Source organism: Poecilia latipinna, unplaced genomic scaffold (genome assembly GCF_001443285.1).
Source record: "Poecilia latipinna isolate Pla-1442-1.1 unplaced genomic scaffold, P_latipinna-1.0 Scaffold1191, whole genome shotgun sequence".
NCBI classification, from domain to species: Eukaryota; Metazoa; Chordata; class Actinopteri; order Cyprinodontiformes; family Poeciliidae; genus Poecilia; species Poecilia latipinna.
Genome location: NW_015113807.1, coordinates 132,412 through 145,097, shown reverse-complemented (window position 1 = coordinate 145,097; position 12,686 = coordinate 132,412). Strand labels below are relative to the sequence as shown.

At 36.9% G+C, this 12,686-nt stretch overlaps 1 protein-coding gene across 1 annotated transcript in view; it reads right to left on the bottom strand.

Moving 5' to 3' along the window:
* The window catches only part of LOC106960524 (disintegrin and metalloproteinase domain-containing protein 33-like), a 145,026-nt gene that overhangs the window by 52,359 nt on the left and 79,981 nt on the right, over positions 1-12,686 (bottom strand). The window contains exon 3 of the mRNA XM_015053664.1: positions 8,511-8,587. Within this exon, the coding sequence (XP_014909150.1) occupies positions 8,511-8,587 (77 nt within the window). The remainder of the gene's footprint in view (positions 1-8,510; positions 8,588-12,686) is intronic.

Sequence of the window (12,686 nt, the reverse complement as noted above, 5' to 3'; positions counted from 1 at the left end):
ATATATATATATATAAAATTAAACATATATAATTTCTTCGCTATGTTACAGTATGTCTATGTGTTAATTTATGACAATTTGTGACACTTGTGCTGTTGTAACAAACTGAACTTGGTGATGTTTAAGATAACTCAAAAAAGTCCTAAATGTAGAAGGTGACCCAGACAGATTCTGTGGTCCAGTAAGCACACTCCACAGGACACAGTCTCCGACTGGGGAAACCAGAACCCTCAGTGTTCACCACACCACTTCTAATTGGCCCCTTGGCCTGTTCATGGTCTGTCAGCTCTATGATGTGCAGACAAACTCCTTGAGACTGTTCCAGGGTCAGCGTTAATGGCTGCAGCTGAAAACAAAGGTGTGGTGGCAGCTCAGGGTTGCTCTTTGTGCTGTCATCCATGGTCAGTTTTATATTAGTCATATTTTAGCTTCAGTAGAAAATTACAAGAATTACATGTGGCCCAGTGAACCACAAGCAAGTTAAATCAGAGCAGCTGAAATGAGTCGAGACAATGGTAAGAAACAACAACACAGCATTGTTTGACAATTAGCGGGTTTCCTGTAAACAGAGAATTGTTGCCATTTCTCTGTCATTCCAGGTCATCCAGCAAAATTTGCTGGCAAATAAAAAGTTTTATTAGGAAAATTCCAAACCAACATCATGCAACATGACACTGCTTTGAACAATTTAAAATAGTCACAACACTCTGATTAAACAGGAGTCTGTCTGCTAACGTGCTATAGTATTGGCATGCAGTCGATAAGAAAGAAAAAATAAATAAATCACCTACCCATTAGCATCACATGCTATTATCTCCAAATTATCTTGCCTGCTTGTACAAATCTGATTTTTTGTAACTTTTAGCACAAAAATACAAGTAATTATGTACAACTATGGCAAATTGTAGCCAAACTGAGTTCACCACAAAGCATCACAGTAGCTGGACCAGGCCCTGAAGCCGTCAGATATTAAAACTGAAATCCCAACATATTAAAGAACAAAACAAACAAAACAAAGCCAGCTGCTGATCTCAAATACAATTCATATGGAGACATGGAAATTACCAAGTTGTTGTGGAGAAATCGATGATAGGTGCAATGACCAGGAGTGACAACAGTCATAAACATTCAAATTTAGCTGAGTGTGAATTTATCTTTGTAAAATCGGATTCTCTTAGGATTTGTATCCTAATTAAATCCTTGCCAAGTCTGAAGCCTTCCTTAACGGCTGCACCGCATTCAGCTCAGCCGGACGGGTTTTCAGTCGCCATCCTCTTCACTACAAGCAGGATAAAGCAGGTATCAACTATTTCATCACATAACATCCTGCAGTGGCACCACAATCAAGACTTTCATTTACATAAAAACAGCTTACAATTAATCTTGGAACATTCAATGGAAAATTTGCAATTAAAATGAAATGTTGTCCCTAAGTGCCGTAGCAACAGCCTGAGCTGTGTTGGTGTGTGAAATACCAAAGCTATGAGACAGAGCTCCACAGTCTGCAGTAAACTAATTGAATAATACAGGCAAACAGTTTTGATGTTATTAATATTTATTGTGTGATGATTATTCTGCTCACTGGCTCATCTCTAGTAATGTACACATTTGTTTGACTTTTTTAGCAACTGAGTAAACACATGCACACATACACACCTCCTGTAATGTTATCCTCTGAGAGAGACGAGCTGACTCTGTGCCAGTTCAATTACTGAATAAATGACTGTTTTTGTTTTGTGTTACAGTTTTTTCTCCCAAATGGCTGGTTTCATTTAATCTATCTAAGGCTTTTCTGTAGAGATTAGCCTAGTTCAGACCGTTACTTTCCGCTAAATTAAATGATTGATGGGAGAATGTAGCCCTACAGCATATATCATATGCTGTAGGGCATATGATATATGCCCTACAGCATATGATATATATCATAAACATATATATATATATATATATCATAAACATATATATATATCATATATATATATAAACATATATATATCATAAACATATATCATAATGTTTATGATATATGCTGTGGGGTATATATCACATTTAATTTAAATCCTCCATCTGTTGCCTCTCTTCTTTTTTATTCATTATTTATTGCATCAATGATGATGCAACAATGCATCATTATTGCATTATTTCATGCAATAATGATGCATGAAAATCATCATTATTGTTGTACCATTCTTCATAACTTTTGATGAAGCGCAGGACATGCAGGAATATTGGTGAAAGCAAGAATCAAAATAAATTGGTAGGTTGGGATTTTAAATGGAATCTCTGGACCAGGTTATGCCATAAGCCAGTGACATGATCTGGTCCATAAAGCTAAAACCTAAAGTAAAATGTTTGTCCAATTAAATGTGACAAATTTACCTAATACCTAATTCCAAATAACTTCTTCTCTTTTTAAGTTACTCTTGGCTGTGCTGTTTCCCCTCGTCTGTGTGGATTATTGACGTTTCGTCCAATCAGATTTCAGTATCTATATGCTGCCAGGGACAATCTAATCTGGCCATCAGAATCAGTAGAGCAGGCCGAGGTAGGTTAATAATAATAATAAACTTTAAAGTGTACAGTTTAAAGATTAATGTCATGTTTTTACCAGATTATATCATAAGCGGTAACACTTTATTTGAAGGGATGTCCATAAGACTGTCATGACACCGTCATAAATATGACATAACACCTGTTATGAACACGAAAGAGTCTTTATGAATGTTTATGACTGTTGCCATGAAGTGTAATTTGGTAAATAATGACACTTTTAATGCAAAGTTCTGCAAAAAGTTCCATTAAAAGAGCCAAGGTTGCTTTATTTGGTAAATGATGACACTTTAATGCAAAATTGGCACTTTTCATTGAGTTTGAGTCATTTTTAAAGGAACTTTGCATTAAAAGTATCATTATTTACTGAATGATACTTCATGACAACAGTCAAACATTCGTAAATACTTCTTCATGTTCATGACAGCTATGTTATGGCATTTATGACAGTGTCATGTCAGTCTTATGCACACCCTGTCAAATAAAGTGTTACCTCATAAACTACGGTAATTCACATCTGCAGTCCCCTCACTTAAGCTGTACAGCAGTAGAACAGGTTAATTTTTAGCTATCAGCTTCAAATTCAGATTGATTAGAAATCCATTTTTAAGTTGGTCGGCCACTTCCAGACCAGTAACTATAAGAGAGGTACCACTGGCTTACACACTCTGAGGAACATTGCAAATTCTATTGCTGGGAATGCTATTTACAATGATTGTCTTGCCAGAAATGCAACAGGACAGAGGCAACTCACAGCCTGAGAATCCACTGCCACTGAAAAGAACTTGTTGATGGAATGGAAAGGGAGCGATCAGCTCTGACCACCACTCGATCATGTCTGGTGTCAAATATCAAATATTGTGAAAATTATACCTGGTGTTGTTTTATTGTATCTGGTGTTGACTAGTTGGATTGTAAATGTGTCTGTGGGTATTAGGAATTTGAAGGCCCTACCTTCATCACCCTTTTAATATGAAAATCTACAACTTGTCTTTAACTCACAATGCAAACCTAGATTTTTGGCAGATTTAGCTGTTTACATCATCTCACTACAGTGGTTTAAACACTGTATTGAAAACACAATCATTACTGATATAAATTTGTTATAAAAGTATTACTGATTGCACTTTAAAACTTAGGTAACTTTATGTTATTAAAGGTAAAGTTTAAACAGTAATGATTTCCTAGTTAATGTCAAGTTGTCATAACAAAGACATTTTGAATAATGTCAACTTTGTATTAAAAGTGTCATAATTTACCGAATGACGCTTTATGACAACAGTCATAACTATTCATGAAGGCTTATTTATGTTCATGACAGGTGTTTATGACAGTGTCATGTCAGTCTTATTCAACCCCCTTCAAATAAAGTGTTACCAGATAATTCTTTTCTTACAAATAGGGTAAATAATAGATTCTGGCCCACAGGTTCTTGTGTCAAGGTTTCCCAGACAAATACCTGGATTCCATTCCAGATTGTTCATCAGTTCAGTCAGCCACCAACAAACCTTCAACAACTTCCTGAATCAATCAGACTCTGTTGGCAGCCTCAGCCTTCTCCCTCAGCCGGCTCCATTGGTGATGTGTTCAAACCTGTTCCACTCTCCTCTGTGTTCCCGGTCATCAAATCAAACAAATCCTCTAAAAAAAAAGCTCATCAGTGCTCTGAGTCAGCCAGGTCTTCCTCTGAACACACTCACTTCTCCCTGGCAGACATTTCCTCTCTGGAGAGTTTGAAAACACACAAGTAAGCATCATTTGCAGCATTTGGTTCAACTCTGCTCACATTACTAACCTCAGCTAACCTGCCTCCATCATCCTGGTTTACTCGGACCTCACATCTCCTGACGCCTTCATCACTGCACTTTTCATAAATTTTGCAAATCTTTAAAAGTTTTTGGTCTCCTGAGAGTATCTCTTCATGTGGGTCAGACAAATATCAAAAACTATAACAGATGGTAAGAAATGTTATGTTACAAAATCAGGACCAATAAAGTAAATATGAACATAGGATAGCAGAACAAATAGCTTTAATAGTAGTAATAATTGTTTAAGTTCTGTTTTCACTTTGACAGATAAAAAGATTTTAATATGTAACAAACTTTATGTCCTTTTAGTACTCACCTGAGAGCTCACGTTGCTGTGGTAACAGATCTAAGACACTCCAGTTCATTCAGGGGGATCCTGAGATATTCCCAGGCTAGAGGGGATTTATAACCCAAATATATTTTGGCCTCAAATGAAGCAACTGAAACATGTTTTGATTAATTTTCAATGTAACGATAATATGATCATAAATTCAACTTATTTTCTCTGTCTATAAGATTTCATCATGTTTTGTCTTTTTAATAGCAGGTTTCTTCTTTGATAACCAGCCTGTTTTTTTTTTGTTTGTTTGTTTGTTTTGTTTTGTTTTTGTTTATGCGATGTTTTCTGTTAATAACTGGATAACATTTGCTTTTAAGCATTTTTCTCTGTTAGAAGCTTTTGTGTAACAATGTCCTTCCCTTTGGTTCTGGAACATAGTGCTGATTCCTGGTATTTTCCCAGTGGCAGAGACCCCACAGATTAAAATAATAATTGTTTCCAGTAACATTTCCACTGACTCCTCCTTCTGATTGCTCACTTCCCCAGAAAACATGCCTCTTTCTCTGACCTAGATTCACTGATCCAAACCAAACTCCTGAACTTTACCAAGACTCAGGTGGTTTAAAATTAATACCTTCTACAATTGCTGTCCTGCCCACGAAACCTTTGTCCAGATTGAGTACCATCAGCAGTCATGTCTGTTTTCATTTCCATCTCCTCTCTGTATCATTCAGTGTTTCATTTATACCACCAGCGCTTCTAGGCTTTCTGGTGTTTCCAGTCAGCCAGTCTATATCAGTTTTTCCATTGGTCTCCTCTTACCAAGTCATCAAACTGTTTCCAAGCAACTGAAGCCCTGTGCATCTATTAAGTCTGAAATATGGAATTATTCCTAAATGTAGCACTCTCTGAAACATCTCAAACTCACTCATCTCCGTCAATGTCAAGCACTTAGAATTCCAAATGTGCTTCAACAACCTGCCCAGCTATATTACAGCAAAACTGTTTCCATTAGAAACAACAGACACATGTAGGTATCATTATACACAGAATTACTGAGCTTACAGGATCCCAGAGTGGTTGGAAAGTAGAACAGATTTCTTTTTAAAACCACAGGGTTCTGTTAGAATAAAATGCTCTTCTCTGATGCAGCTTCTGTGATTTTCTACTTTTGCATTATTCTAACCTAAAACATCCAATCTGCAAAGCCTGATCTGTTTAATTAAAAAATCTTAAACCTATATAGTTTGTATCTTCTTATAATAAGCTAAGTATTATTAAAGTCCCGTAGAAAATTTAGCAAAATTTGGTTAAGGCCAGTTTTTTTAAATTAGTGCAAAAAATTTATTTGCAATGTTGAATACTAATAGAGGATCAAAACTGACATACTTAAAAAATAAAAGCATAAATGTATATATTTTGTTTTTCCTTTCCTTTAAGCATTAAATTAAGTATATGCAGTTGTGAAGACATGGAAAACATGGAAAATACTAAAACTGGACATTAAAAGAAGAAACTTGAAAAAAACGTAATGGTTGTACCTCTGTGTATGTATAGCACTTACAAAGCAAGAAATTATTTACGTTTATGCCTTTAAATTTACACAATTATTCCACTTATTGTGTATTAATGTCAATGATAAACATGTTTGTATGAATACAGCATAGGGCAATAAGAAGTAGGGTTGTCAAAAATAATCAATATCATCACCTCCCTGTAATTGATACTAGCAAAATTAATTATTCAAAGATACTTGTGCATCAAAATTGATGTTAACTGGTATTTTCCTCCAGTCCCAGTGGCACATTTGCCCTAATTATTACATTTCTTCTAGTTACTAAATTCTAGTAGAAGTGCAGCAGTAACACACACTGTCCCTCTCCTTCTCAATGAGCTGCTATTGGGAGTTTTAAACACTGCAAACATGGTGAGCACATCCAGAAAGAAACCCCAGTGACACTCTTTAGCTGACAAGGGAAACACAACATTGTTTAGAGGCACTTTACCTATGACGCAAAGGACAGGAAAAAAACCAACCAAACAATAACACATGCTAGCTGTATCACTAGATAGCTATCTACCTACAGACCCCATCAGCTGTATTCACCATCAGTTGATTCTTTTTTCCAGCATCCAGTGGAAGGTAGGAACTTTGATCCCTCACCCTAAAGCAAGCCAACATGGGCTTGTGCCCTTTTATCGATTTGAAGCTCTTAGGATGTTTTCCCACCTGCTAACCCGGTAGGCTCTGTTTGATTTGGGACAAAATCGCAACATTTGTTCCATTTTCATCTGCTGCAGTTCTCCTTAACACTACATTGTGTCAAACCAACAAAACCCTTTGGAAGACCTCTCCCCCCCATCATCTGTGGTGGTGCTACACTAAAATCCACTAGAGGAAACAACATGAAAATATCTGAAGAAGACAGTAGTTTCAACTACCTTCTTCACAAAATGTAATCAGAAATCGAGTGGAGTCAGACTTCAGTTACAGTTTGTTCACTTTTTTGGTCTGCGCCCAAGTTTGAATACGCATTTACATCTTCCCCAAACAAACCGGACTGTCCAGCCAAACAAACCAGACTTTGATTAAAGTGGACTAAAGTCTGGTGTGAAACTCATGCTTTTCAACACAACATTTTTGCAGACAGTTGTTTCTTTTTAAACTGGGTTAAAAAGAAACATCCCCTGGGTTTTTCAACCTAAAATAAAGTTGGTGTTAAGAGACACCTGCTTCTTATTTGGTATAGCTGCCAGGGAACTCAAAGGAACACACCCTCTGAACAACCACTGGAACTAACACGGTGGAAAAGACTTTTTGATTATAATAACTTAAACATGAAATAACATTAGGTCTGTAAAAAAAACTTTTTATACAAGGTAAAAAATGTGTAGTTTATTGAGCATGCTCACTACCTTCATCAAAAACACAGATTCTTAGCTTTCAGCTATGCTCACACTCTCAAGTCACATTATTTTTGTGTCAACTAGCAGATATAATTGCTGAAGTATAATAGCCAGAAGTTGTTGTAGTCAGCTACCGTACATTGTTTTTGGGATTATCTGAAGCTGAAATCTAAACAAAAATAAACTGCAGAGCCACTGAAATTTTGATTCATCTCATTTACTCTGTGTACTGTTGCCATTGTAAATTCAGCTGGTGACTTTCATACTTTAAAGTCAAACTACAATTAGATCCACACTTCCTAACTAAAATCTGCACATGTGCTTTCCATGTTTTATGTGATATTGTGGGTTTGATGAAGAAATAAAGTGTGTACTCAGGTTCTCTCTGCCTCCAGGCTTAAAGAGGCCCACTGAGGGAGTCTCTACACATTTGATTCTGATGAGCACACAGCAGACCGAACTCCCCTTGCTGTTATCACAGAAACATCATAACCTCAGCTGGCCTTGAGCCTTGTTCTGCATGATCACCATGGGACCAGCCCGTTCATCCTGATTAGCCTTGCTTCACGTTGTGCCAGAGCAGGGCTGCTTACATGCTTCCTTCTTCTATTACAAAGAAATAAGTAAATCCATAAGCTGTGACTCAGGATTAATGTGATTTTTATCTACCTTTAGGGAAATATGAAAATCTTCAAATGATGTTGGTGGAAACCATGGTGACACTTTCAGAGAAGTTATCAACAGAGCATCAGGGATTCAGGGAGCTTTGCTGAGAATTATACGGAGTATTGCAGAGACGACGCAAAAACTAAGCAGAAGGATAGACGAGGGGACATGATTGGTGTTTCCACTTCTTTTGCTTATATGTTTAATCTCTTAATTATGTTCACACTCCTCATGTGGAGGGCAGAGGAGGGTACTACTGAGGGTACAGCAATCTAGGATGTAGCAGAAGAAATTCTTACTGATTAAGTTGTACTTGTAGCACCAGCTGGAGGTCACTGGATGAGAGCACGATTTCCCCTCTGGCTGGATACTGGTCCTGTTGAAAAAAGAAAAGGGAAGAGGTTAAGTACACTCACATTTACTGGTCTTCAACAGTTGATACTAGAAACAAGGGGGCAAATAAGCATTTATACAATTAGCATTGAGAATTAGAAATCATCAATTTCACACTCTTAAATGTGGCTTTCTAGAGGAGATGTAATTTTTCAGTCAGGCAACACTGTTAGCATCACAAAATGCACCATACCATAGTCACCATAGTCCACTTTTCTTAAAGTATTCATTTCTGTTGAACTTTTTCACTTTTAGTCATGTTACAGCCACAAACAATGTGTTTCATTGGCTTCCAATGTGACGACAGGTGGCCAACAAACCTGACTGACAGACCAGCAAACTGTTGTGAAAAGCTTCCTGTTCTCTTGTATCACTTCCCTTCAGAAATTGTTAGGTGGTGCAGTTTCTCTTTCTACAGCTGGAAAAACCACTAGTGATCAAAGAACATTTCTGTCGAGTGGGTAAAAAGTGTGAAAATGGTATCCAAAAGTGTATGGATTCCAGAAATGTTCAGGATGCTGCGATCTGACAAGACGGCAAAGAATTTGAAAAACAGAGATGATTAAGATGTCACATATACCTAGCTATTGTATTTACATTGATTTTCTTCTATTGTTTTCATATTGCTACTGTTGCATTGATCTTACAACATATGTTTTTTACAGTGCCTTACAAAACTATTCAGTGTAATGTATTGTGATGGTGTAGGACTGAAGTGTAACATCAGTAGACGGATTTGAAAAGAGTTAATAATTTAATAAACTGAATATTAGTCACATCTGAGGGAACACAAGAATCAGGGACGAAGGCAACCTGAGAACAACAAACGATCGGACAACAAGTTAACAGAAATACACACATTTAAACACTACAGGGAGCAACTGGAAACAGGTGAGAGCAATCAACAAAAACACACACAGATGTGGAGAAAAATCAAATCAAATCTAAATCTTAAGAACAGATGATTTAAGGACTCTGAATATCTCAAACTTAATATTTTATCATGTTCAAGTAATTTTTCTTTTGAAGAAATATTTTGGATGTGATGTGTTCATCATTTGATGATGTGTTTCTGCAGTCTGCAGCCAGGAGATGTGACACCTGGCCAGAGCGTTTAACGCAGCATTCTGCTTTGTCAGTTTCAATTCAAAATGTATCAGAACACAATGAGTGGCTCATTTACATACACTGTTAAGTTGCAAAAGCACACACCAAGCTGAGCACGAGGAGAGTCCCAGGGCTGAATGTGCAACAAGAACTTTCCAAGAAACTTTGCACTTTGCAAGAATCTTTGACCCCAGACAGATACACATGGCTGCAAGGAAACAGGCCAGCAACTAAATCACCAACCTGGATTTCACCGCAGCTTAAAAAGTTAAATATATTACTTTGCCTCACGGAAAGGCATCTCTATTTCACTTTTTACTCCACTGCTTCTCCAAGAACTCCCAGGCTTACATCATTCATCATTCTTCAAAATGATGGTTCAGAGGTTTCTCTGAGTTTGTTCTGCTTTATCTGTACATTTGGTGATCAAAAACAAGTGTGATCTAAATCCTCACATTCCCTAGGCTGAATTTGTTCTAATAGGCAAAGCACTTACATTTTAATGAAGCATCAAGGACATATGACCTTTGTAATAACATGTAATACTCTGTAGCCTGCGTAGAGACATACATTTTAGCCTACAGGGTGGATCATAATGGACCATGGCAAACGAAAGAAATGGCAAGTTTGTAAAGTTACTTGAAAAATGACTGAGGAAGCAATCCTGTAAAGGATGAGGTAAAGAGCTGCTTGAAAGACATTAACTGACAGTACACAAGGATGGAAGAAAAGAGACAGGAGATTTGTGAGACACTAAATCGGAAGAAATAAAAAATGCAGTTGAAGAAAGTCAGAAGAAGTCATGGCAGAGAAACTGGTCGGGTTTGAATTACAAATAAACATGGGGTTTACTCACTGCTGAGCTACACACTATGCCAGACGGGGCTCATTAGATGGATCAAAGATGGTCTATTCTGGATGCTAAGAATATGAGGAGGGCCTTGAAAATTTTCTGTTTCTCCACAATAACAGGTGTATTAAAACATAGCAAACATACAAATATATGAGATTTGTTTGTTATGATGTAAAGCACTTTGAAATGCCTTGCTGCTGAAATGTGCTATACAAATAAAACTTGATTGATTGATTGATCTTCATATCTTTGATCCGAATATAAAATAACACCATGACAAAAACTTTACTCCATTAGTTATTTTGATCTGTTACCAGGAGTCAGGAAATGTTGTGACAGTTAATATTTTCTTATTTAGTGATTCTAAATTCCACTCAGAGCTGCAAATGCAAACAAATGACTCCTGCACAAAATGCAGATTACTGTAAAGTTTATAGCAATCAACAGTTAAGGCAGAACATCAGGTAGGAATAAAAGAGGGAATAGAAAAGTTTATTCAACGTCATTGGGACTCTGGTTATGAGATACAACTGTACCTTTGAAATTGACTTTAAAACTACCACAAGGTGGAAATAATACACCAAGCGCTTTGTGGAGTTTCTCTCCTATGTCGGGTTTACTCTGGGCTAGTGGTTAATACATACATACATATATATATATATATATATATATATATATATATATATATATATATATATATATATATATAATATCACTGCCCTCTGTTGAGAAGGCAGTGAAAGATTTCTTTCATTCAGTAAAAGATGTTCCTCTGTGCTGACCACACCTGAAATCATAATAGAACTGAACTCCTTTTCATATATTTTCAAGTTCATAGTAAGATGTGTTTGGAAAAGTCAGCCTCCTACAATCAAAAGTTCAACAAATAGTTTCAATGATCCGTTTGTCTGGACTAAAAATGCAAATAAATGTTAGAAGAAATAATCTTCGAGCTGCTGTTATAAATGCTCATGGATCATTCATGTCTTCATTGCTTTTTAGTGAAAAGTGGGTGAAACTAGGCCACGAAATGGTTAGAAGGACTACTGTCAACTCTAGTGCAATTTCTCCAGTCAATCATTCAAGCAGCATGAAGACGGTGCAGGAAAGGTGTGAGGAAGTGAAGTATTGAAAGCACAGGCAATCACTTTGAAAACTTAAGAGAGCCTGAAGTGTGAAGGGAATGGAGGGTGGTGGGACGCTGAAGGATAGACAGTTCAGGGTTAGGCTTCTTTGTTACAGTGGAAAAGTGCCTTGAAGGATTTTCTTCTACAGTGACATTAAGTGTTTCTATAATTAATCTCTGTCAAAGCTGGCATAATGAAACAGGTCTTGTATGGGCGCAGGCAGCAAGGTATCCATTACTGCTCCACAAACCGAATCAAGATCAGCATGACTCACCTCCACTGTGGGATATAGGTAAGTGTGATACTAACGTAAACCTGCTAAGTTGTGTGAGTAAGCAACAAGACCATTACTGTATTGTTGACAAATTGTTTTCTTATCTTATAAGTCCTTGTGTTACAGGCACTGTAGTAAAGTCAGTATTCTGGTTTAGAACATCCACTGAAGAAATACTAAAACTGTTTGCATTGGATATAATTTTAAAAGCTTATCTCAGCTTTTTTACACAGAAGAAAAGCCCATGTCTTGGCAAAAACAACACACTGTCGGTTTATTACCCAGGAACCTCTATCAGATCCTTCATGAGGCGACAGCTGCATGCGCTCTGGTTTCAGCTTGTTTGGGAAGCGGTTTGATGAGTCTCAGGATCTTGTGGCTCTGAAGCCGCCTTGTGCTGAGACAGACATGGCAGTCAGGCTAATCACACATATCAAAGAATCCAGAGCCAATCTATGAACTACAGTAGCATCATTTGTGTTTGACAAGAAACACTATGCTTCTATGTGCCTTTGATTATCAATTGAACTGACTGTTTTTATGAACATGTTATGTTTTGCTGTTTAAGAAAAAGGTCAATCATTCTAGTGTAGCTGAAATGACTTGTGCACATTTATTAAAAGCTTAATTTATCTTTATGTTTTTTTAACCCAGTCCTTTGTTGTCTTTTTGGTAACACTTTATTTGAAGGGGGTTGAATAAGACTGTCATGACACTTTCA